Genomic DNA, 21,890 nt, shown 5'->3' with positions numbered 1-21,890 from the left:
AATAATGGGACTTAAGGCGGATAAATCCCCCGGACCTGATGGCCTACATCCTAGGGTCTTGAGAGAAGTGGCGGTAGGGATTGTGGATGCATTGGTGATCATTTTCCAGAACTCCCTGGACTCAGGAAAGGTCCCGGCAGATTGGAAAACTGCTAATGTAACACCCTTATTTAAGAAGGGAAGTAGACAAAAAGCTGGAAACTATAGACCAGTTAGCCTAACATCTGTGGTTGGCAAAATGTTGGAGTCCATTATTAAAGAAACAGTAACAGAGCATTTGGATAAACATAATTTAATAGGACAGAGTCAGCATGGTTTTACGAAGGGGAAGTCATGTTTGACAAATTTGCTCGAATTCTTTGAGGATGTAACATACAGGGTGGATAAAGGGGAACCAGTGGATTTGGTGTATTTGGACTTCCAAAAGGCATTTGACAAGGTTCCACACAAAAGATTACTGATCAAGATAAAAAATCACAGGATTGGGGGTAATATACTGGCATGGGTGGAAGATTGGCTATCTAACAGAAAACAAAGAGTTGGGATAAATGGTTCGTTCTCGGGCTGGCAATCAGTAACTAGTGGTGTTCCACAGGGGTCAGTGCTGGGACCCCAACTCTTTACAATCTATATTAACGATTTGGAGGAAGGGACCGAGTGCAACATATCCAAGTTTGCCGACGATACAAAGATGGGAGGGAAAGCAGTGAGTGAGGAGGACATAAAAAACCTGCAAAAGGACATAGACAGGCTAAGTGAGTGGGCAGAGATTTGGCAGATGCAATATAATGTTGGAAAGTGTGAGGTTATGCACTTTGGCAGAAAAAATCAAAGAGCAAGTTATTATCTAAATGGAGAGAAACTGCAAAGTGCTACAGTACAAAGGGATCTGGGGTCCTGGTGCATGAAACACAAAAAGTTGGTATGCAGGTGCAGCAGGTGACCAGGAAGGCCAATGGAATCTTGGCTTTTATTGCAAGGGGGATGGAGTATAAAAACAGGGAGGTATTGCTGCAATTATACAGGGTATTGGTGAGGCCACACCTGGAATACTGCGTGCAGTTTTGGTTTCCATATTTAAGAAGAAGATATACTTGCTCTCGAGGCGGTTCAGAGAAGGTTCACTCGGTTGATTCCAGAGATGTGGGGGTTGACGTATGAGGAAAGGTTGAGTAGGTTGGCACTCTACTCATTGGAGTTCAGAAGAATGAGAGGCGATCTTATCGAAACATATAAGATTGTGAGGGGGCTTGATCGGGTGGATGCGGTGAGGATGTTTCCACTGATGGGTGAGACTAGAACTAGGGGGCATAATCTTAGAATAAGGGGCTGCCCTTTCAAAACTGAGATGAGGAGAAACTTCTTCACTCAGAGGGTAGTAAATCTATGGAATTTGCTGCCCCAGAGAGCTGTGGAAGCTGCAACATTAAATAAATTTAAAATGGAGATAGACATTTTCCTAGCAGATAAGGGAATTAGGGGTTACGGGGAGAGGGCAGGGAAGTGGACGTGAGTCTAGATTCAGATCAGCCATGATCCTATTGAATGGCGGAGCAGGCCCGAGGGGCCGTATGGCCTACTCCTGCTCCTATTTCTTTTATGTTCTTAATGACAGAGGAATATTTTTTCCATTTTTGTCTCCCAGTTTCAACATCAAGTTATTCCAGATCAGTTATAGCACAGCAAGAAGCACCTGCCCCCACCCCCTCACCCCCCGCCCCCACCTACTGAACCAGTGTGAATCTTTCCACTTCCCACACTAACAATCTTTACGCCCTTTCTGAGTATGGTTGCCACTTCAGTGCCAGTCAGTGCCAAATGTAGGGTCAGCTTTATGCCCTCTAGGAATTAGGGGTTAAACTTCCACTGCGCTGCTCCTTGGTGTGCAAAATGAAAGCTTGTGACACTAACTACCAGCCCATGATTTTATGTCCAGAGTTAATGGATGGAAAATCGTGGTTGCTGTACACTGAGGAGTGGCACTGTGGCATTGTGGAAATGGAAGCTAAGTAAGAAAACTGAAATAAAATGGAGGAGTCACCATGTGTAAGGGATAATGGATAAATATTGCAGAGGTTCAGGAATGTTCTAAACAGAGGGCTCATAGGTAACCTCGTCAGACACGAGTGAGGTCACTACAGACGCCAGTTAGCAAACAATGGGTCAATTAGAGAAAATGGATGAAGTAAGACGTAAACTAATCAAGGAGATGAGACAGGATGTGGAATAGGGTAAACTAATCATCAGGGCGCAGGAATAAAGGAACAAATGTGTAACCAAAGAGATGGGACAGATTATAGGATAGTATAAACCCAGGAGGGAAAACCCCAGATAGAGAGCGACAACAGAGAGTGACAACCTGGGAGCGAGAATCTGGCAGCGAGGACCTAGGAGCAACACTCGACAGCAGGGACCTGGGGACAGAAACCCTACGTAGAGGTTTGGACAGAGATTGATCACCTCGGACCAAATCGGGTAATATCAATATAAGTTGTGAGTCTTCTATTTTGGAATTGTACTTTAAATAATGAAGGGTGTTTGTTAAGCATTTATTAAAGATAAATCTTTGTACACGAAATCTGTTACCTGTGTGTTTGTTCAGACCAAAACTTACATTTGAACCCTGAAAGGAAAATTGCGAACCTATTTGTTCGATCTTTCGAACATCTAGCAAAATCTGAGCAACAGGCATTTTTACTCGCTAAGTTGAAACTGTCACACATATTTGATAGAGAATCCTTTACAGCAAAAACAGATACATCTATCATCCCACCAGTCTGGGCTTCTCTGACCCATTACCTCAGACCTGAATTTACAGTTTAAAATACAGAGGAAACATTTGACATTCAATGAGTAAGTTACTAATTTTCAGAAAAAGGAAACTATGGATCAAGACCATTTTATCCCATCAAGCCTGCTCTGTCCAATGGACCACATCCACTTTAAACAATCGTGGACACTGCTTAATTGTTTCAGCTTCCTAAGAGAAAAATAACCACAGGTAAAAGCTAATTTTAGGACATGGTCAGGAAGAACATCATGCAAAGGATGATCGACATTTGGTATGGTCTTCCAGGTAGGATAATACAAGCAAAAACCGTAAATTTGTTCAAGATCTAGTTAGATGGCATGTTGCGAGGACTGTTCCCCGCCCCCCTGAATGGATGAGCTAAGATGGACTGAATGCCCTTTCTCATTTGTATTTATGTTGTGATGTTGTGACTCCCAAAGGCAATTAAGGAAATTTCTAGAATAGTAATCAAGCTTTAAATCTACATTATTTAACTCTGAATGGTTGCATTTCACAGATGGTATTCCCACATCCCAACAGGAGTGGAATCATAGCGTTCTGTACACAATTCAGTCATCCATGTCCACAGTTAGCTCCATGACTTTCATACTTAACCAGATATTTTACAAAGTCCTTTTTAAATAAGTTAATTAGACCAACAAGGAGTCTAACAGCACTTCTGTCCAGAGTCAGGTCGGAACATGATTCTGGATTTACTCTACAATTTTAGAATTGCAGCAACATGGAATACTAAAGTTCTAGTATAAATGTGCCCTTGAAGAAATGCAGACTGAAGGTGTTCTGACCCTGATTTTTCCTTTTGACCTGCTGAATATTCAGCTCTGAACAAAATAGCAGTCACAGAATCACAGAATCACAGAAACCTCACAGTACAGATAGAGGCTATTTCGGCCCATCGAGCCTGCACCGACACATATCCCACCCGATCCCCGTAACCCCTACACCAACACATATCCCACCCTATCCCCGTAACCCCACGTATTTAATCCCCCTAACACTAAGGGTCAATTTTTATCATAGCCAATCAACCTAACCCGCACATCTTTGGACTGTGGGAGGAAACCGGAGCACCCGGAGAAAACCCACGCAAACACGGGGAGAATGTGCAAACTCCACACAGACAGTCACCCGAGGCCGGATTCGAACCCGGGTCCCTGGCGCTGTGAGGCAACAGTGCTAACCACTATGCCACCGTGCCAAAACTTTGCCAAACTTTTTTTTTACCCTAATAGCTTTCTCCACGAGAAGTTTGCAGTTTTTCAGTCGATCGAGGTGTATTTCGGACACAATCACATGAGGCCTGTGGAATTTGATATCTCTTGTAACCAGAGACCCTATGGAATTAAAAGAAGAAATTCTTAAGTCACACGTCAACTTGCATTGGATCTAAATGCGCTGGCAAGTCATAGAATCAAAATCAGTTACATGATCATCTCTCTATAAGGAGTGACTAATCACAAATAATTTTCACGTGTATTGTAAAATGTCAGTAAATTTGTAACAACTTAGAGCTATACTACCCTGAGTTTCAAAGAATGATATAATACAATGCTGAGGTATATTACAAAAAATGCCTAAAGTCCGATTGAATTGTGACAGTTATTTGCCATTTAAGAAGCAGTAATTAGTGCAAGTTTATAAAGTATCACGTCTTTGGATTTACAAGATCTTACAAATCCATTTCAAAGCAAGATATTTCTAGCCCAGGCATAAACCACCACCTGCAATCTAAATGCAGAGACACTGCACCAATGCTTCTAGGTGAGGATGGAGTGGGAAGATATCCTGCACAAATAAGGTTGCTAGATAACAGTGGCAGATCCCTCAGTTAAGGAATACGGATTTAATAGGCAAAACTGATCCAGTATGAATGACACAGGTACAGTGTGGGTGTAACAGATGTACAATATGAGAATGAGGTGCACAGTATGAGAATTATACAAGAGTATACAGTGTAAGAATTTACACTGGGGAACAAGGAAATGGCAGAGCAATTAAACAAATACTTTGGTTCTGTCTTCACGGAAGAGGACACAAATAACTTCCCAGAAATGCTAGGGAACCAAGGGTCTAGTGAGAAGGAGGAATTAAAGGAAATTAGTATTAGTAAAAAAATAGTGCTGGAGAAATTAATGGGACTGAAAGCCGATAAATCCCCAGGGCCTGATAATCTGCATCCCAGAGTACTAAAAGAGGTAGCCATGGAAATAGTAGATGCATTGGTTGTCATCTTCCAAAATTCTATAGATTATGGAACAGTTCCTGCAGATTGGAGGGTGGCAAATGTAACCCCACTATTTAAAAAAGGGAGAGAGAGAAAACCGGGAACTATAGACCGGTTAGCCTAACATCAGTAGTAGGGAAAATGCTAGAGTCTATTATAAAGGATGTGATAACAGAAAATATCAATGGTATTAGACAAAGTCAACATGGATTTATGAAAGGGAAATCGTGTTTGACAAACCTACTGGAGTTTTTTGAGGATGTAACTGGTAGAATAGATGAGGGAGAACCAGTGGATGTGGTGTATTTGGATTTTCAGAAAGCCTTTGATAAAGTCCCACATAAGAGGTTAGTGTGCAAAATTAAAGCACATGGGATTGGAGGTAATATACTGGCATGGATTGAAAATTGGTAAACAGAGAGTAGGAATAAATGGGTCTTTTTCAGGGGGGCAGGTGGTGACTAGTGGGGTACCACAGGGATCAGTGCTTGGGCCCCAGCTATTCACAATATATATCAATGATTTCGATGAGGGAACCAAATGTAATATTTCCAAGTTTGCTGATGATGCGAAACTAGGTGGGATTGTGAGTTGTGAGGAGGATGCAAAGAGGCTTCAAGGCGATTTAGACAAGTTGAGTGAGTGGGCAAATACATGACAGATGCCGTATAACGTGGATAAATGTGAAGTTATCCACTTCGGTGGGAAAAACAGAAAGGCAGAGTATTATTTAAATGGGGATAGATTGGGGAATGTTGATGTACAAAGGGACCTGGTTGTCCTTGTACACCAGTCACTGAAAGCAAACATGCAGGTACAGCAAGCAGTTAGGAAGGCAAATGGTATGTTGGCCTTCATTGCAAGAGGATTGAGTACAGGAGCAAGGATGTCTTACTACAGTTGTACAGGGCCTTGGTGAGACCATACCTAGAGTACTGTGTGTAGTTTTGGTCTCCTTACCTAAGAAAGGATACACTTGCCATAGAGGGAGTGCAGCGAAGGTTCACCAGACTGATTCCTGGGATGGCAGGACTGTCTTATGAGGAGAGATTGGGTCGACTAGGCCTGTATTCACTAGAGTTTAGAAGAATGAGAGGGGATCTCATTGAAACGTATAAATTCTGACAGGGCTAGACAGACTGGATGCAGGGAGGATGTTTCCCCTAGCTGGAGTGTCTAGAACGAGGGGTCACAGTCTCAGGATACGAGGTAGGACATTTAGGGACTGAGATGAGGAGAAATTTCTTCACTCAGAGGGTGGTGAACCTGTGGAATTCTCTACCACAGATGGCTGTGGAGGCCAAGTCACTGAATATATTTAAGAAGGAGATAGATAGATTTCTAGACACAAAAGGCATCAAGTGGTATGGGGAGAGAGCGGGAATATGGTATTGAGATGGAGGATCAGCCATGATCATATTGAATGGCAGAGCAGGCTCGAAGGGCGGAATGGCCTACTCCTGCTCCTATTTTTCTACGTTCTATGTTTTCTAAGAATGCAAGTGTACAGTGTGGGAATAATACTGGTACAGTGTATATAGTGTGAGAAGGACACACAGTGAGAAGGTGTGTCGTGTGAAGATGATATAGGTGTACAGTATGAGAATGATAGTTACAGATACTGCAAAAGGATAATAGAGGTGTACCATGTGAAATCAACACAAATATGCATTATGAGAGTTACAGGTAAAGTCTCAGTCACAGGCATACAAAGTAAGAGAAAGTGTGAACATGTCTGAACCGCATAGGATCAGTGAGTTACAGTTATAGTGTAAGCAACATAAGTGTATCTTATGAAAGTTGCTTATACAATGTAGGAGTTACAGATGCATGTACGAGTGGCCTGAGAGTACAATGCGAGTGGCAGAGATTCGTTGCGAGTTATAAGTACAGTGTCAATGACAGGCATAGTGTGAGAGTTAAAAATACAAATGTGAATGTCATAAACCCTTTGTGAGTTACAGGTACAGTGTTAGTGACATAGATGTGCGTGTGAATTTCAGGTAGTGTGTGACTCACAGATGTACAAACTAAGAATTAGATGCACAGTATGAGCTATAGATGCATAATGCAAATGACAGCTGCAGCAATACTGAAGCTCTGTCTTTTTCTCACCACATGACTTGTTTGTCCCTTTGGCTTCAGTGTACTGGGATTTGCAATTCTGTTTCAATCTGATTCCCTCCATGCTCTGAACTGATTCATCCTGTTTCTCAGAAACTGGGTCAACAAAAGAGAAAATCTCATTAAAAACATGGGTACACTATGATTCTCAGTTCTGTGAAATCTAAATCGGGCAGAGGGAAGGAAATCATCATTCCTCTGACCCTTTGATCTGTGCCACTTCTAAAATTCTCCTAGGTAGGAGACTTATATCCATTCGGTTTGAAAGCTGCATATTACTCTGGCTCACTTGTCTGAAAGGAGTGTTTTAACTCCTCGAAAACCCTGTTTCCTATCAGATATGGTGTGCATGCTGATGCCATTAGTGTATGATGGGGGTAACCATGTTGCTTTTTATGTCTGCTGGTTCAAGAACTGGGTGGAGGGGGTGAGGTGAGTGCTCTATGTGTCTTTGCTCTGACTGTGCACCAAATGCTGAGGAGTAGCTAGGACTGAACTGCATCCTTTGCATTTGTCATTGTTCTGTAATTACATTCAGGAAGAAATGGATTGCATCTAGTTGGTCTCCTAAATTTGCTCTGTCATCACAATTATAGGCAGTATGAAATGAGTTCAGACGGAGGCTCTGTTCAAGTATGGTGTAGAGTATAACACAAGCAACCACATTGAATACAATACATTACAAGCAACCATTTTCCCTGACTTAAAACCTGCAACCGTAAGCACACAGTCGCATTCTGGATCAGTCAGCTGTAGAAATCTTGTGTTGACCAAATCATCATCTTGACAAAATGGTGATATGCTTATTGATTTTACTTTTTTTAATGATTTAATTTGAAATCTGCACAGCAGTGCCACTACTGTCCTTTGCAAAAGCTTCCTGGAGACATTTGATGGGCTGATGGCGGAATCAGCAACACAGTGGGTCACTTTTTCTCCTCTCCAAAGAAAAACATGATGCTTTAATAAATTCGGAGAGTAGCTACACCTGCATTGCAATAATTCCACAATGCTTTGCATCTTACCATTGTCCTTGGGACAGCTGCCACCAGCCATCGTGTCCTTGATCCTGCAGATATTTTTGTTCTGTTATAAGAGTAACGTAACTGTTAGTCACAGTTATGAACTGCCCCTAATGGTTGGCAGTTAGATAGTATAAAAAATTGTGCGCTGTGGGAATAGCTCTGCCCAAAAACTGATCGTAACAAAAGGCCTCTTGAGTGTAATTGTTTTTCTTAATAGGTCTGACTAAATACTGTAAAGTTCCTGCTCCACATATATAAAGACTTGGGTAGTCAGCTAAACACTAATTCAATCAATTGAATGACCATATATGCAAATCTATTTAACATTTATGCATATACCCTCCCCACTAACAATAGTTATTCCAACAGTGCTGAGCTCCAGTTCCAGAATGTCCTTATAAACCATGCCTTGGTTCTACCTAAGGCTTTCATTTTTCTTCAACAGGAACCCCACTTTCCCAATCTCCTCCCCATAAGCATACTTGTTTAAGCAAAGTCCAAGGTGGCCACTTCACTCTTCCCTTTAGTAAGGTCCAATCGGGGAATCTGGCTTAGGTCCCCAAATTTCAAATCAAATCAAATCAACTTTTATTGTCATTGTTAGTGCACAAGTGCAGTACAACGAAATGTAGGCTTGCGGCTGGCTGAGTTCCTTGAGATTCTGTACCCAGGATAATTGAAGTCTCTCGATAGTTTAGACAGTAAACTATCTGGATTATCCGGACAGGCTGAAAAGACAACTACAAGCGTCAGCTTGGGTCCGTTGGTAGCGCTCTCGTTTCGGAGTCAGAAGGTCTGGGGTTCAAGCTCCACTCCAGGATCTGAGCATGTTACCTAGGGTGAGGCTTCTGTGTAATACTGAGGAAGTGTTTCTTTTTCTGAGGCGCTGTCTTTTGGATTAGAGGTTAATCCCGACTCTGTTCCAGTGGCTCAAGTAGGTGTAAAGATCCTATGGCACAATTTGAAGAATAGAGAGTTCTATAAATTAGATCTCTTTTTTCCTCAAGAGAGTGTTGATAGCCAAGGGACGTACTTCGTTGGTGTAAGTACACTGTCACTTCCTTCCTGTTAGAATAGATTGCCGACTCAGAGACTGGGCTGTTGGACCATGTCGGAGGGATCTTTCTTGTAGATTGAGAATGTTAGCTAAGTTAGTAATTGTATTATGCGAGATGGGAAACTACTCTTTCCTTTAAATTCACATTGTTAATTGTTAAAAGATTTTGACTTACTTGGTGCAACAACAGCAAGAATGTCCCTTCTTATTAGTGCTTAACAAGACTCATTGTGAGAGAGGAAGAGAATGTTATGACTTGTCAGACAGAATATGAGCACACTCTGGCTCAGACTAGTTTCAGGTGGCTGAGATGGGGGAGATAGCTAAGTAGCTCCTAATATCCATGTTTGGCAGGAGATTAAATTCCAGCTTTACCTGTGGTTTGCTGACATCCTGCAGAGTTTACTGTAAATAAGTTGAATGATACTAAACTACTTTACAGCTGTGGTAAAGCGCGTGAGAACAAACAAAAACACAGTTCATAGGTGAAGCAGAAAAATTTGCAAGAAAGGAAATGGACACATTTACCAGCAATCAGAACTGCAGCATTTAAAAAAAATGATAATTAATTACACCTCATCACAGTAAGTAAGCCATTTTCAAGCTTTTCAAAAGATTCACTGTCAATATTCCATATGGTGCTGCAGTGTTGAATCAATCTGCTCCTCATCATTGCAGACCACAAAGCTACAAATGGTGGAAACCTACACAACCACCAGCACTCCTTCCTCACTTCACACACCTGGCTTTACATTCATCATTTTCCCATTCTCATTCCACCTTGCTTCTTCCCCACCTCTCAACACATAAACCCCACAAATCTACACTTAACGTTTCAAAACACTCACTAACTCTCTCTCCCTCTTTCTGTTGGACAACACCATGCATCATTTTTGTCCCTTTTCGTTTTCTTCTAGGTCCTTCTTCGCAGCAGGAGGCTCCTGCACAAGAAGACACCTTGGAGGACGATAATCCTTCTGAGGATGCACCGTCATGTGCTCCATCCATTCCAGGCATCAACTCAGACATTGGCGCTCCAAATTCCCGATGTACCTGACTGTCAGGCAAAGCTTTGCATCGGGAGCAATAATTCATAAAATCTTCCCTATTATTATTTTGATATGGTGACCAGAATTGGAATGCAATGCTCCAGCACATTAGAAAACCCCACCACACTCTCTATACAGTTGTATTTTACTCTTCTGGATATATAACACAATGCTCTAATTTTTTTTTCAATTGCTACTAAGCTATTATTACACAAGTCTCTCTTCCTTCCTGTAATGAAATCAAGACTCACGGCACCATCTCCTACTCTAACCGCCACTGGAATTCAATCTCCACCCTCTCCATCAACGGCATACTGTGGCTGCAGTATGTACGATTTACAGGATAGACTGCAGCAATTCACCAAGGTTACTTCAATGGCCCCTGTGACAGACAATGGCCCTTGTGCCCTTCCCCATCCCACACCATCCTGACTTGGGCCTATCTTACTATTCCGTCAATGTCGCTGGATCAATATCTTGGAATTCCCTCGATAACACCATTGTGGGAGCACCATCACCACAAGGACTACAGTGGTTCAGGGAGAAGTCCCACCACCATGATCTCAGGACAACTAGGGCCAATAAATGCAGGCTGCCAACATTGCCCACACCTGAGAAAAAATTTAAAATAAACTCTTTTATTCCAAGACCTAAACATTTTGGAACTCCTCACTTCTTTTAGTCTTCTGTTCTGCCTACACTCTTTAACCATGACATTACCTAATCACTACTTTTTAATTTACTTTACCTTATCTCCTACTCTTTTCAAGCTTAGTGGCCCCCTACACTAGGAGCCTTGGCCCTTCATCTAGGGTTCTGAATTTTTTTTAAAGATGATTTTTAAAATGAGGAATTGTGAGCTGGTTGGATGCAGGATTCTGACTGGTGCCGCGAGTTCCTGGCTGCAGCTGTGCCAATAGGGACGTACTGAGCTGAGACCAGGGACTTTCCTGTCAGTTCGGGAGTGAAACTGCCAGAGTGCTGGGAGCAGGACAACTGTAGGCCTGTTGTTATGGCCCAGGGCAGGACAGCCTAAGGAGCGCTGGAATGGGTACAGTTTAATTGTTTCCTCATCTCCCTCTTCTTATGGTAGTTCTGTGGCCTACCACTCTTTTATATAAAATAGGACACCTCTGCGGCCGCCACACCATCAGAAAGCTGCATTTTTGAGGGACCTGAGAGGTACCATCAGGTGCCTGCCTCGCCCCCAAATTGCTCTTGCAGTGGAACGATGGCGGGGGGCAGGGGGAGGGGGTGGGGGGTGGTGGTGTTGAAGGTAAATGGGGGAGAGCAACGCTCTGTGGTCCCCAGTCTCAGATTTCCGTTTGAACCCTATTTTTCCAGGGCCCCAATTAAACATAAAGGAACTTTTACTCAAAGAAGTAAACAAAACTTAAAAAGTGCAGCTATACTAACAGGACTAAATGTTTGACCTACATTTTGTAAAGAGGGTTGTGTGGTATCGAGGGGCCACATTCTGTTCTTTGTTTGCCCCCAATGGAGGTTTACCAAACAATAGTGAGAATTAGTTTCACGTGTGACAGCCCATCAGCCAATCCCATTTCAGTTTATGGGTTTGAGTAGGATGGGATGCGCTACACCGGTCATATATTCTGAAAGGAGACTTTGTGCTGAACTCATGGCGTGCATGAACCTGCCTTTAAAACTCTCAGTTACACATTTGCTGTTTGAACAAGAATTTCAGCCCAATCTATTTCACACACCATGACCACAAGCTGCATGTGATTACAGGAGAATCACAATCGTCAGAGAATTGTGATTAACATCCAACAGCTTTGAGCTGTCTGTTTCTGTTAAACTGTGAGTGTTTCTGAAATGAGGTGGTGCTGTAGGCTTGAAGTGGTAACCCTCCCTGACTGCGAGGGAGTTGGATTGTAAGTATGGCCCACGTTTTGTAAAGGTGACATTTATGGGCTTTGAGTTATTTTGACGACACTGATGATGATGGCAACCACAACCCTAATGGAAAATGATGGAGACATTCCTGTTAATGCCACAACTCTCCTCTTTTAATCTGAGACTTCACACTGTTAACCAGGCATCATACTCACCCGCTGATCTAGGAGCGGCAACCTGATGTCATCTACAACAACAACAACTTGCATTTCTTTAGTGCCTTTAACGGAGTAAAACGTCCCAAGGCACTTCACAGGAGCGTTATCAAACAAAATTTGAAACCGAGTCACACACGGAGGAGATATTAGGACAGGAGGCCAAAAGCTTGGCCAAAGAGGTAGGTTTTAAGGAGCATCTTGAAAGGAGGAGAGAGAGGTGGCGCGTTTAGGGAGGGAATTCCAGAGCTTAGAGCATTGACAGCTGAAGGCACGGCTGCCAATGGTGGAGTGATGAACATCAGGGATGCACAAGAGGCCAGAATTGGAGGAGCGCAGAGCTGAGTGTGGAGTGAAATTACTGCCAATCATGGAACCTCCTTAGAAAGACATACAGTAATAAGCTGAGTGACCTACAATCCCTGTATGATCTGCAAGGTCAATAGGTTATATGTTTTGAGTTTCAAGAAAATTAGACTTCCCTCCCAGGGCCCCTGGAGCCCTGTCACTCCAACCTGCCAGACACATTAGGCGCATTGTTTTCAGTTTTGAAATATATATTTTTTAATACAGATAATTTAAAAATCTTTGAATTTATCTACAATCAGGTTTTACTGATTCCATCCTGAGAACTACCAAATTTGCCAACATGCACAATTTCCAAAAAATCTCACTTTTTTGATTCTCACGAGATTTGGTTTTGTGTCTCTCTTTCAGCTGCACATGGTGATAGTGTCCAATGTGGCTGCAGCATTTTCATTCACCTTCTCTCTGGTATTTTATCTGTAAATACAAAAATATTTAAATGATTTAAGTAGAATTAGAAAAAAGTATTTAAAAAACAATTAAACTAATTTTTAAAATGAATAAAAGTGAGAAAAATGTTTTGTGATATTGAATATTCTTCTTAGTTTTCATTTGGGTGTAATTTTTAAAAAAATGAAAAAACTGAAATATTGCTGCGAAATTTAAACAAAAGTAAAAACTGGAAATGAAGCACATAACCGGTACACAGCCAAGGCGAGTTTCCTCAGTCCCACTGACGCCAGTTTGTCACTCCAGTCTGTCTGCTACAGTGTCATCAATTCTTTGACGTGTTGACAGAAAATGTATTTCACACTGGTGGAGTATCTTAAATGAGGTCAAGGAAACCATTATCCACACTGACTTGCTGACTAACTAAAGGCGAGTTCCCTGCTAGCCAATTGGTGGTGGTCTTGTCTGTGGCTGAACTGGTCTTTCCCCTCCCAGAAGGAACACAAAGACAAAACACCAAAGTCAATATCATGAAAGGAAAGAAGAAACTTTACCTGTGTTCGGAAATAGCCCAGAGTGTTTATTCAGAAGGTAACAAATGTTGACTAGAAGATATGCCCTTCAATCATTGATCTCAACAGATCCTCAGTCAGTTTCATCTTGTGTGTTGAATCCAGGAGAAGGTTTGTCTGCAGGTACTGTTTGACTAACAGGGATTGAATGTGTCAGTTTTGCTGCCTCTAGTAATCTTGTGTGCTATCTTGTTACAATATTTCCTATACTGTTACACCATATGTTACAGTGTTACATGAGGGTTGTCAACCCTCCAGGATTGTCCGGGAGTCTTCAGGAATTGAAGATTAATCTTTGGGACATTGTTGTTTTTTCTATTGGGCCAGAACTTCGGGTCCCCACGGGTGAGTACGCGCTGGGTACTCACGCGTAGGCCCAACGAAAGTGCCGGTTTCATGCATGCACTGCACATGCACGGGGAACCGGAACTTCCGTTCCCTTAAAGGAAGGGGTTCACAGGTCGAACGCTTGCGCCGGAGAGGCAGCGCGTACACCTGGAACTTCCATTTTTTTTGCAGCTTTCTCCGGGAGGGTAAGTCTCCAGGAGCTACGCTTTTAAAAAGCAGTCGCAAGGCCTGCTTTTAACAAGGTAAGTGGTGAATTAAGTTAAATTAAAACATTTTTTCCGCAGGTTTATTATTTTTAAATACTTTAAAGAAAGGTAAGTTTATTTTTAGCCCTGTTAGAAACTGTAATTAATTTTTTCAAAAATTAAAATTATTGTTTAAAATAGTTATTTTATGTAATTTGTAGTTTTTAAAAATGTGATGTTTTAAAAAAAAAATATTTGAAGTTTTAGTGATGTTTTGGGGCTGAAGTGTATTCATAGATTTGACAGCTCTTCCTGTCAATTTTATGAATGGGCATTCCCTGCTCCGATTGGCTCTCCATGGCCCACGTGATCCCAGGGGACGCTTTGAACTAACTGCGCCCCTGGGATACGCAAGCACTGCGCGCGGCAGTTGGAGGAGGCCCAGGATCGGAATCCCACGTGGGCCCACAGCTCAACGGCCGGCGCGCTAGGTAAGTGCAGGTCGGAGGCTTGCACCCGCGGGAAGCCCCCGACCCGAATTTCTGAGCCAATGTCTCTCTGTACTTAATTTCACTCTTTCTTTCTTACTCCATTTTTTCTATTATTGTTCTTGTCTATTATTTTCAATCTTTGTCTTATTTTTAATTTGTGTTTTCATTCTCTTTCCATGTTCTTGCAATCTCAGTCTTTCATTATCCTTTCTCCATGTCACACCTTGAGACATATACTCAGACTACACCCACTTATTACCATGTGGAAAATGGCAGTCTAGACATTAGGGTAACTTTTACCAGCATTAATACAAGTTTGTAAATTCCAATGCATGTTTCACTAGTGGACTAACTACACTAATTGAGCTCATTTTTAGGGAGAAAGTTCAATGAATGCAAGTCATACTACATAGAATCTACTTTTAATTAAAAATTGCATAATTCAAATGATCTGATAATTGAAACATTTGGAATTAAATTGCCAGTTTGAAGTGTTATTTATGCTTAATTCAAATTGTTAGATAATTCAAAGTTGTTTTTTCACAAGGAATAAAATTATCAGCAGTAGACTGTATTTTAATTAATTACATTGCACACTCCACAAGTGCTGAAGTCATACTTGGACCAGACCCTAACAATGACAACAGATTATAACCAATACAGCTCACGTCACCTTTTTAAAATCTGACACATTTACAAAATTAGCATGCACAGTATCATGCATTAATACAGTACGATCATTTTCTTTACTGTATTGTGCTGTAGTATGGGCAACTTACTCTGAATTCACATCCTAGAAATGGATGCATGTGCAAATGCAATGTGGAGGAAATAATTTTCCGATTGCAACTGGTACAAGCCAAGCCACCCTCACTGTCAATATATTAAATACACCCACAGGATAAAAGAGGTTCACATATGACTGAACATTGCAGAAACTGTAACACGTTCACCTAATATTACATGCAAATCATAGCTTAATGCTCCCTTTAAACCAATGCATATACCAATTTACCTATCTTTAGATCATTTAATCTTGTATCTATGGCCCCTCTCTCTTGAGCCCTCAACTACTGGACAGAAAACATGATCCTGAAAACATGTGCTGCGAAACTACCCATGGGCATTGAGACGTCCACAAGGTTTCAATAAACTTCAAAGTTTGATCCAACCCTAAGTATACAACATTTTCTTTTAAGGGGTTAGTATAATATAGGCCTTTGTCTCTAACTTGAGGTCATCCAAAACTCGGCTGCCTGTGTCCTAATTCGCACCAAGTCCCGTTCACCCATCACCCCTGTGCCCGCTGACCTACATTGGCTCCCGGTTAAGCAACGCCTCGATTTTAAAATTCTCATTCTTGTTTTCAAATCTCTCCATGGCCTCGCCCCTCCCTATCTCTGTAATCTCCTCTAGACCCACAACCCCCCCCCCCGAGATATCTGCGCTCCTCTAATTCTGCCCTCTTGAGCGTTCTTGATTTTAATCGCTCAACCATTGGTGGTCGTGCCTTCAGCTGCCTAGGCCCCAAGCTCTGGAATTCCCTTCCTAAATCTCTCTGCCTCTCTATTTCTCTTTCCTCCTTTAAGATGCTCCTTAAAACATACCTCTCGTCTGCCCTAATATCTCCTTATGCGGCTCAGTGTCAAATTTTGTTTAACACTCCTGTGAAGCGCCGTGGGACATTTTACTGCGTTAAAGGCGCTATATAATTTCAAGTTGTTGTTGTTGTAACAAAGGTATGCATTTTGAAGTCAGAAGGTTGTCTGTTTTTTTTGTTGTTGAAACACTCCTAAATCGTGTATGAACTGTAGATATTGTTTAACTCTAGGTCTGTATTTAATAAATGATGCTTTTCTTTTAAAGCCATGGTTCACGCTGGAGTTTCTTATTATTAGGATAAAGAACTCATTTAATTAAATATACAATTTTAATTGTGTGGAGAAAAAAAAGTAATTTCCCCAAATTAAAGAAAAAAAATCACATTGCACATTATGTCCTGACATAGGGAATGTGGGATTTTTGCTGGCATTTATTGAATCCGAATGGCTTGCTAGGTCACTTCAGGGCAGTTAAGAGTCAACCATGTTGGTGTGGGACTGGATAGGCCAGACCAGGTAAGGACAGCAGGATTCCTTTTGTGAGGACATTAGTAAACCAGTTGGGTTTTTACAACAATCCGACAGCTTCAAGGACACTTTTACTGGTACCAGCTTTTCCTTTCCAGATTTTGTGCAAGTCATTGAATTTTGGAATTTATGTGCAAATTACAGCCCAAGCCGTTTTCTGTATTTTTGGGGTTGGAAGAAAAGATTTTTGTATAAAAGGGCATCTTTACATTTGAGGGATTGTCTGACCAGAATAAACTGTATAGTCTCTGAAAAATATGCTCATCTTTACCCTTTGACTTTCTGCTGTTTACTACCACCAACATATGATATCATATTAATTAGTAAAAAGACTTGCATTTCTATAGCGCCTTTCACAACCACCGGCTGTCCCAAAGCACATCACAGCCAATGAAGTACTTTTTGATGTGCAGTCACTGTTGTGATGTAGGAAATGCGGCAGCCGCCAATTTGCGCACAGCAAGGTCCCACTAACAACAATGTAATAATGACCGACCGGATAATCTGTTTTAGTGATGTTGATTGAGGGATAAATATTGGCCAGCACACCGGGGAGAACTCCCCTGCTCGTCTTCAAAATAGTGCCACGGGATCTTTTACGTCCACCTGAGAGAGCAGACAGGGCCTTGGTTTAACGTCTCATCCGAAAGATAGATTAGGAACGTTGGTCAAGTAGTCTTATTTTCAGTCGTTAAAGCGGTAAATGTGAATAATTTTAACTAACACCATGGTTCTCAAGTCACCACTACATTTAAGTTAAGGTGCTGTGACGAGGAATTTGCAGCATTGCTTGCTGGGCAGCAGGCCAATAGACTTACCACCATCATATAACTATCTAAAATGCCTAGACACACTTGCATTGTTACTGATCCTTTTTGATAAGCATTAACTAAGTGCAACTAATTTCTCTCTCTCACACACACACATAGTGGGTGTTTTTTTGTTGCAAGCTTTCCCACACAGCAGCCGTTCCCTCTATTATGGTCTCTCACTTTGTGTGTGTGTGTGCTTCACCCCCTCCCTTCTCCCCGATGGTACTCACTCTTCCTGATGATATGGGTTCTCAATGTCGCGCTTGTTTGTCCCTTCCCTCACTCAGAAACCTTTTGCTTGTGATCCCTGCAGCTACTCGGGCTTCTTTCGCTGTGCTGCAGCCTCCCTTGTACTACGCAGACGCAGAAGCCGTCTGTTTACGGTTACCATGGGGACGGTTGCACGACGTCAGCCGCCATCTTTGTTCGGGCCTCGGCCTGTGGGGGAAAAAAAACCTGGGCATCATTGTCACTCATTCACCAATTCATTGTTTACGTCAACTGCGTAGGTATGTTTACTTTTAACCTTTCTTTTTCTTTCATTTGATGACATATAGAATGCAAATAATGTTTTTTTTTGCACAATAAGTTTAAGAATCTAATTGTACACAACGAATAATGCAAACTCTTAACGTAGGGGTGACCATATTTTCTAAACTAAATCCAGGGACAAACAGGGTGGGAGCACAGCAAAGTAGCTAGGACGGAAATTGTGGGTTGCGCAGCGAGGCAATTTTTTTTAGCAGCCTACATTTTTAAACAGTTAAAAGAAAGACTTGCATTTCTATAGCGTCTTTCACGACCACCGGACGTCCCAAAGCGCTTTACAGTCAATGAAGTACTTTTTGAAGTGTAGTTACTGTTGTAATGTAGGAAACGCGGCAGCCAATTTGCACACAGCAAGCTCCCACAAACAGCAATTTGATAATGACCAGATAATGTTTTTTTTTGGTTATGTTAATTGAGCGCTAAATATTGGCCAGAACACATGGATAACTCCCCTGCTCTTCGAAATAGTGCCATGGCATCTTTTACATCCAGCTGAGAGGGCAGACAGGGCCTCGGTTTAACGTCTCATCCGAAAGACAGCAGTGCAGCACTCCCTCAGTACTGCACTGGAGCATCAGCCTAGATTTTTGTGCTCAAGTCTCTGAGCTGGGCATAGAACCCATAACCATCTGACTCAGAGGTGAGGGTGCTACCTACCAACTGAGCCACAGCTGATGATAAGTTGCACTGGCTGATAAAGTGCACATATACATTACAAGTGCAAAACAAATGTGCATCTAATTACCATGAATGTGACGGCATGCTATTGAAGCGCATTCAGACACGGTTTATAAATAATAAAATAACACTATTCAGTCCATTGACCTGAATCTTTCATTATGTCTAACAGTATGCTATGTATATATTCCAATGAATATGGCTCTAGTCTATTTGGGGACGAGTTTTGTGAACCGGGGACTCCTCCGGGGACATTGTTTGCCTGGGGACACAGTACCTCATCTGGGGACTGTCCCTGGAAAACGGGGATGTATGGTCACCCTATCTTAACGCCTCATGGATTTATCGTGTTGCCACCTTTGATAACCGCCATTTATGCATACAAATCTTGCTTACATTAAATTAAAATAACATGTATTTTAAGTGGAATAACAATTTGTTTATAAATAACCAGCAGGTTCATAGCCAAGTGATCTCACAATTGCAGTATCTGCGCCCTCCTTCTCCTCTCCAGCCAAGGCAATATTATCCTTACAAACAAAAAGCAAAAAAAATGTGCAGTTTCTGGAAATCTGAAACAAAAATTGAAAATGCTGGTCAGGTCAGTCACCATCTGTGAAGAGAAAAGTGAATGTTTGAGGTGTGAACCCTTCATTGGAACTGTATACATTATCCTAAAACTTGTATTGTGATTATGGCCATCACATGAAGGCAAGCATCCACAAACAGGGATACATTGTGGATGCAACTGGACGACACAAAAAAACACAATGAAAGATTATTGGTTTTGCTATTGCCAGGATACAGTAGTGACAGCAAACAAGGATGGTGATATAAAGCAAAGTGAGTAGGTTGGCCAGTGCTGCTATTCAGTGGCTAGACTCCCGCAAACAAATTTAAAAATTGAGATCCATAACCCTGTTATTAAACGGGGAAACAATGTAAATTACATAGATTCCTTCCTGCGTCTGTGTGCATCTGCATGTATTCCATGGACAGCTGATTGACATATGCTATATTACACCACCCTGCATTGTAACCAAATGTAAAGAAGCTAAAGCCAGGGGGAAAATTAGGAGAATTTCTTTTATGCGAGTTGTTATAATCCAAAATGCACTATCTGAAAAGGTGGTGGAAGCAGTTGCAATAATAACTTTAAAAAGGGAATGGGATATATACTGGAAAAGGAGAAGTTTGCTGGGCTGTGGGCAAAGAGCAGGGGTGTAGGACTAATTGGATAGCTCTTTCAGAGAGCTGGCACAGACACAATGGGCCGAACGTCTCCTTCTGTGCTGTATGATTCCATTATTAAAGAAAGACTTGCTCTACCTTATAACTTCTCAGAAACATCTCATCCAATAAATTGCGTTCTTTAGTAATTAACTGGGCTGCAGCTATCTTCCATATGCCAAGAACCCAAAAACATCAATGCAATTAATCAGTTTTTGGTGGTATCGCTTGAGCAAGGAATTTTGACAATAGATTACACCCTCTTTAATAAAATGCAATAAGATCTTTAATACCCACCTTAACCATTGACACAGATAGCTGGACAATGCAGCACTGTCAGTCATGCAGTGGACTGTCAACTTAGATCATGAGCTCAAATTTTAGGAATGATACTTTAACCCACATGTATAAGCATATTGCACAGAGCTATTGGATGATTTAAAATACTTTTTGTCAATTTATTCTAATTTTTCAAAGTATCAAACTCCCCTACTGGCCTGTTGTTAAATGCAGTGTGTTACTGACTCATACAGACTATAATTTCCTAAATTCCAACCCTGGCTGATCTTAGGCAGGATGGGTAGATAGAGTTGCTACAATTAACCTCAGTGCCCTTGAGTTAGGGAAAGAAAATCAACCTCTTCTGATGGCACTGCCTTCTTGCTTGGGTACAGTTCCAAGTATCAGGAGCTTTCCAGTACCACACCCAAGCAGCCATTTTCCATCTGTGAGCCTGGACCAGTGTCAGCAGGCATTTTGACCATTGGTGCCATGAGAACTGAACCCAATTCTGTTCCCGCACACATGTGCACATATTTCCAACAGGGGGTCACTGGATGAGTAGTGCAAACCCTAGTTAATTTCATCTTTCCTGACTCGGAAACATTGAGGCCAATTGTCGTGGCTATATAGCTGTTCCAGCTGACTCAGCATAAATAGCAAGTTTTTAATATTAAATAAGCACATGGCATTCATTTAATATGGAATGTGTGTGCAGAAGTGATCATCGTCATTAAATTTGATATTGTAGCTTGACTAAGAGCAAGTTAATTGCATTCTCCCCTCCAGTCTGCTCCTCATCTTCCATGTAGTAGTTCTTGTAGAGTTTTGTCTTATCTCGTCTTTCTCAGTTTAGGCCTTCCACATCGTCTTACCTACCATTATTAATTTATTATTGGTCTTAGACTGGAGTACTTAAATATTCATTAGATAGGACTAAATGCTACACAAATACTGCTTAAAGGAAACCAAAGGAAGGTGTGACTGAAATTTTTCACAGCTCATTAATTTCAGAGTTAGCACAAGAATCAAAATAAGCTATGGTTCCAATTTTAAAGAAAGTTCAACAGCATAGTTTGAATTATTGACTTCACATTTACACCGAAAAACTCTGGAGGCTATTATAAAATGAAGCAATACAAGCACATAATAACGGGAGTGAAGTTGACTCAAAAGAGCCCTGTGCCAAAATGAAAGCTCTTTTAAAAAAAAAAAAATGGATGATTGAATTGGCTAAATAACAGAAAGTAAAAAGTGTATTAGTCAAAAGCAAAATTCTAACCGGACAACAGTGTCCAGCAGGGATCAGTGCTGGGTCCTCTGCTGTTCACAATTTATAACAACTTGTATTTATATAGCGCCTTTAACATTGTAAAACATCCCAAGGCACTTCACAGGAGTGTTGTCAAACAAAATTATCTTGAAGCTATTAAAACTCTTACATCTAAGTTTGCTGATGATAGAAAGTTGTGTGGAAAACCAAGATGTTCAGAGCAGA

General features: G+C 41.4%; 1 protein-coding gene across 2 annotated transcripts in view; it reads right to left on the bottom strand.

Moving 5' to 3' along the window:
- The window catches only part of LOC147111214 (tubulin tyrosine ligase 3-like), a 74,720-nt gene extending 52,879 nt beyond the window's left edge, over positions 1-21,841 (bottom strand). Inside the window, exons 1-7 of one of the 2 annotated variants that reach the window (XM_086001873.1) lie at positions 19,363-21,841; positions 17,887-18,094; positions 13,674-13,825; positions 13,038-13,146; positions 8,186-8,246; positions 7,152-7,256; positions 4,037-4,146 (exon numbers count right to left, since the gene is read on the bottom strand). In XM_086001873.1, the coding sequence (XP_085857999.1) occupies positions 4,037-4,146; positions 7,152-7,256; positions 8,186-8,216 (246 nt within the window). In that variant the 5' untranslated portion in view covers positions 8,217-8,246; positions 13,038-13,146; positions 13,674-13,825; positions 17,887-18,094; positions 19,363-21,841. The remainder of the gene's footprint in view (positions 1-4,036; positions 4,147-7,151; positions 7,257-8,185; positions 8,247-13,037; positions 13,147-13,673; positions 13,826-17,886; positions 18,095-19,362) is intronic. The other variant, XM_086001874.1, reaches the window with a different exon arrangement.
- Positions 21,842-21,890: the final 49 nt, after the last annotated feature.

Source organism: Somniosus microcephalus, chromosome 11, assembly GCF_052327205.1.
Source record: "Somniosus microcephalus isolate GS21.2 chromosome 11, FLI_Smic_1.0, whole genome shotgun sequence".
NCBI classification, from domain to species: domain Eukaryota; kingdom Metazoa; phylum Chordata; class Chondrichthyes; order Squaliformes; family Somniosidae; genus Somniosus; species Somniosus microcephalus.
Note: the sequence above shows the minus strand (reverse complement) of the source record. Positions and strands in the feature narration are given on the sequence as shown.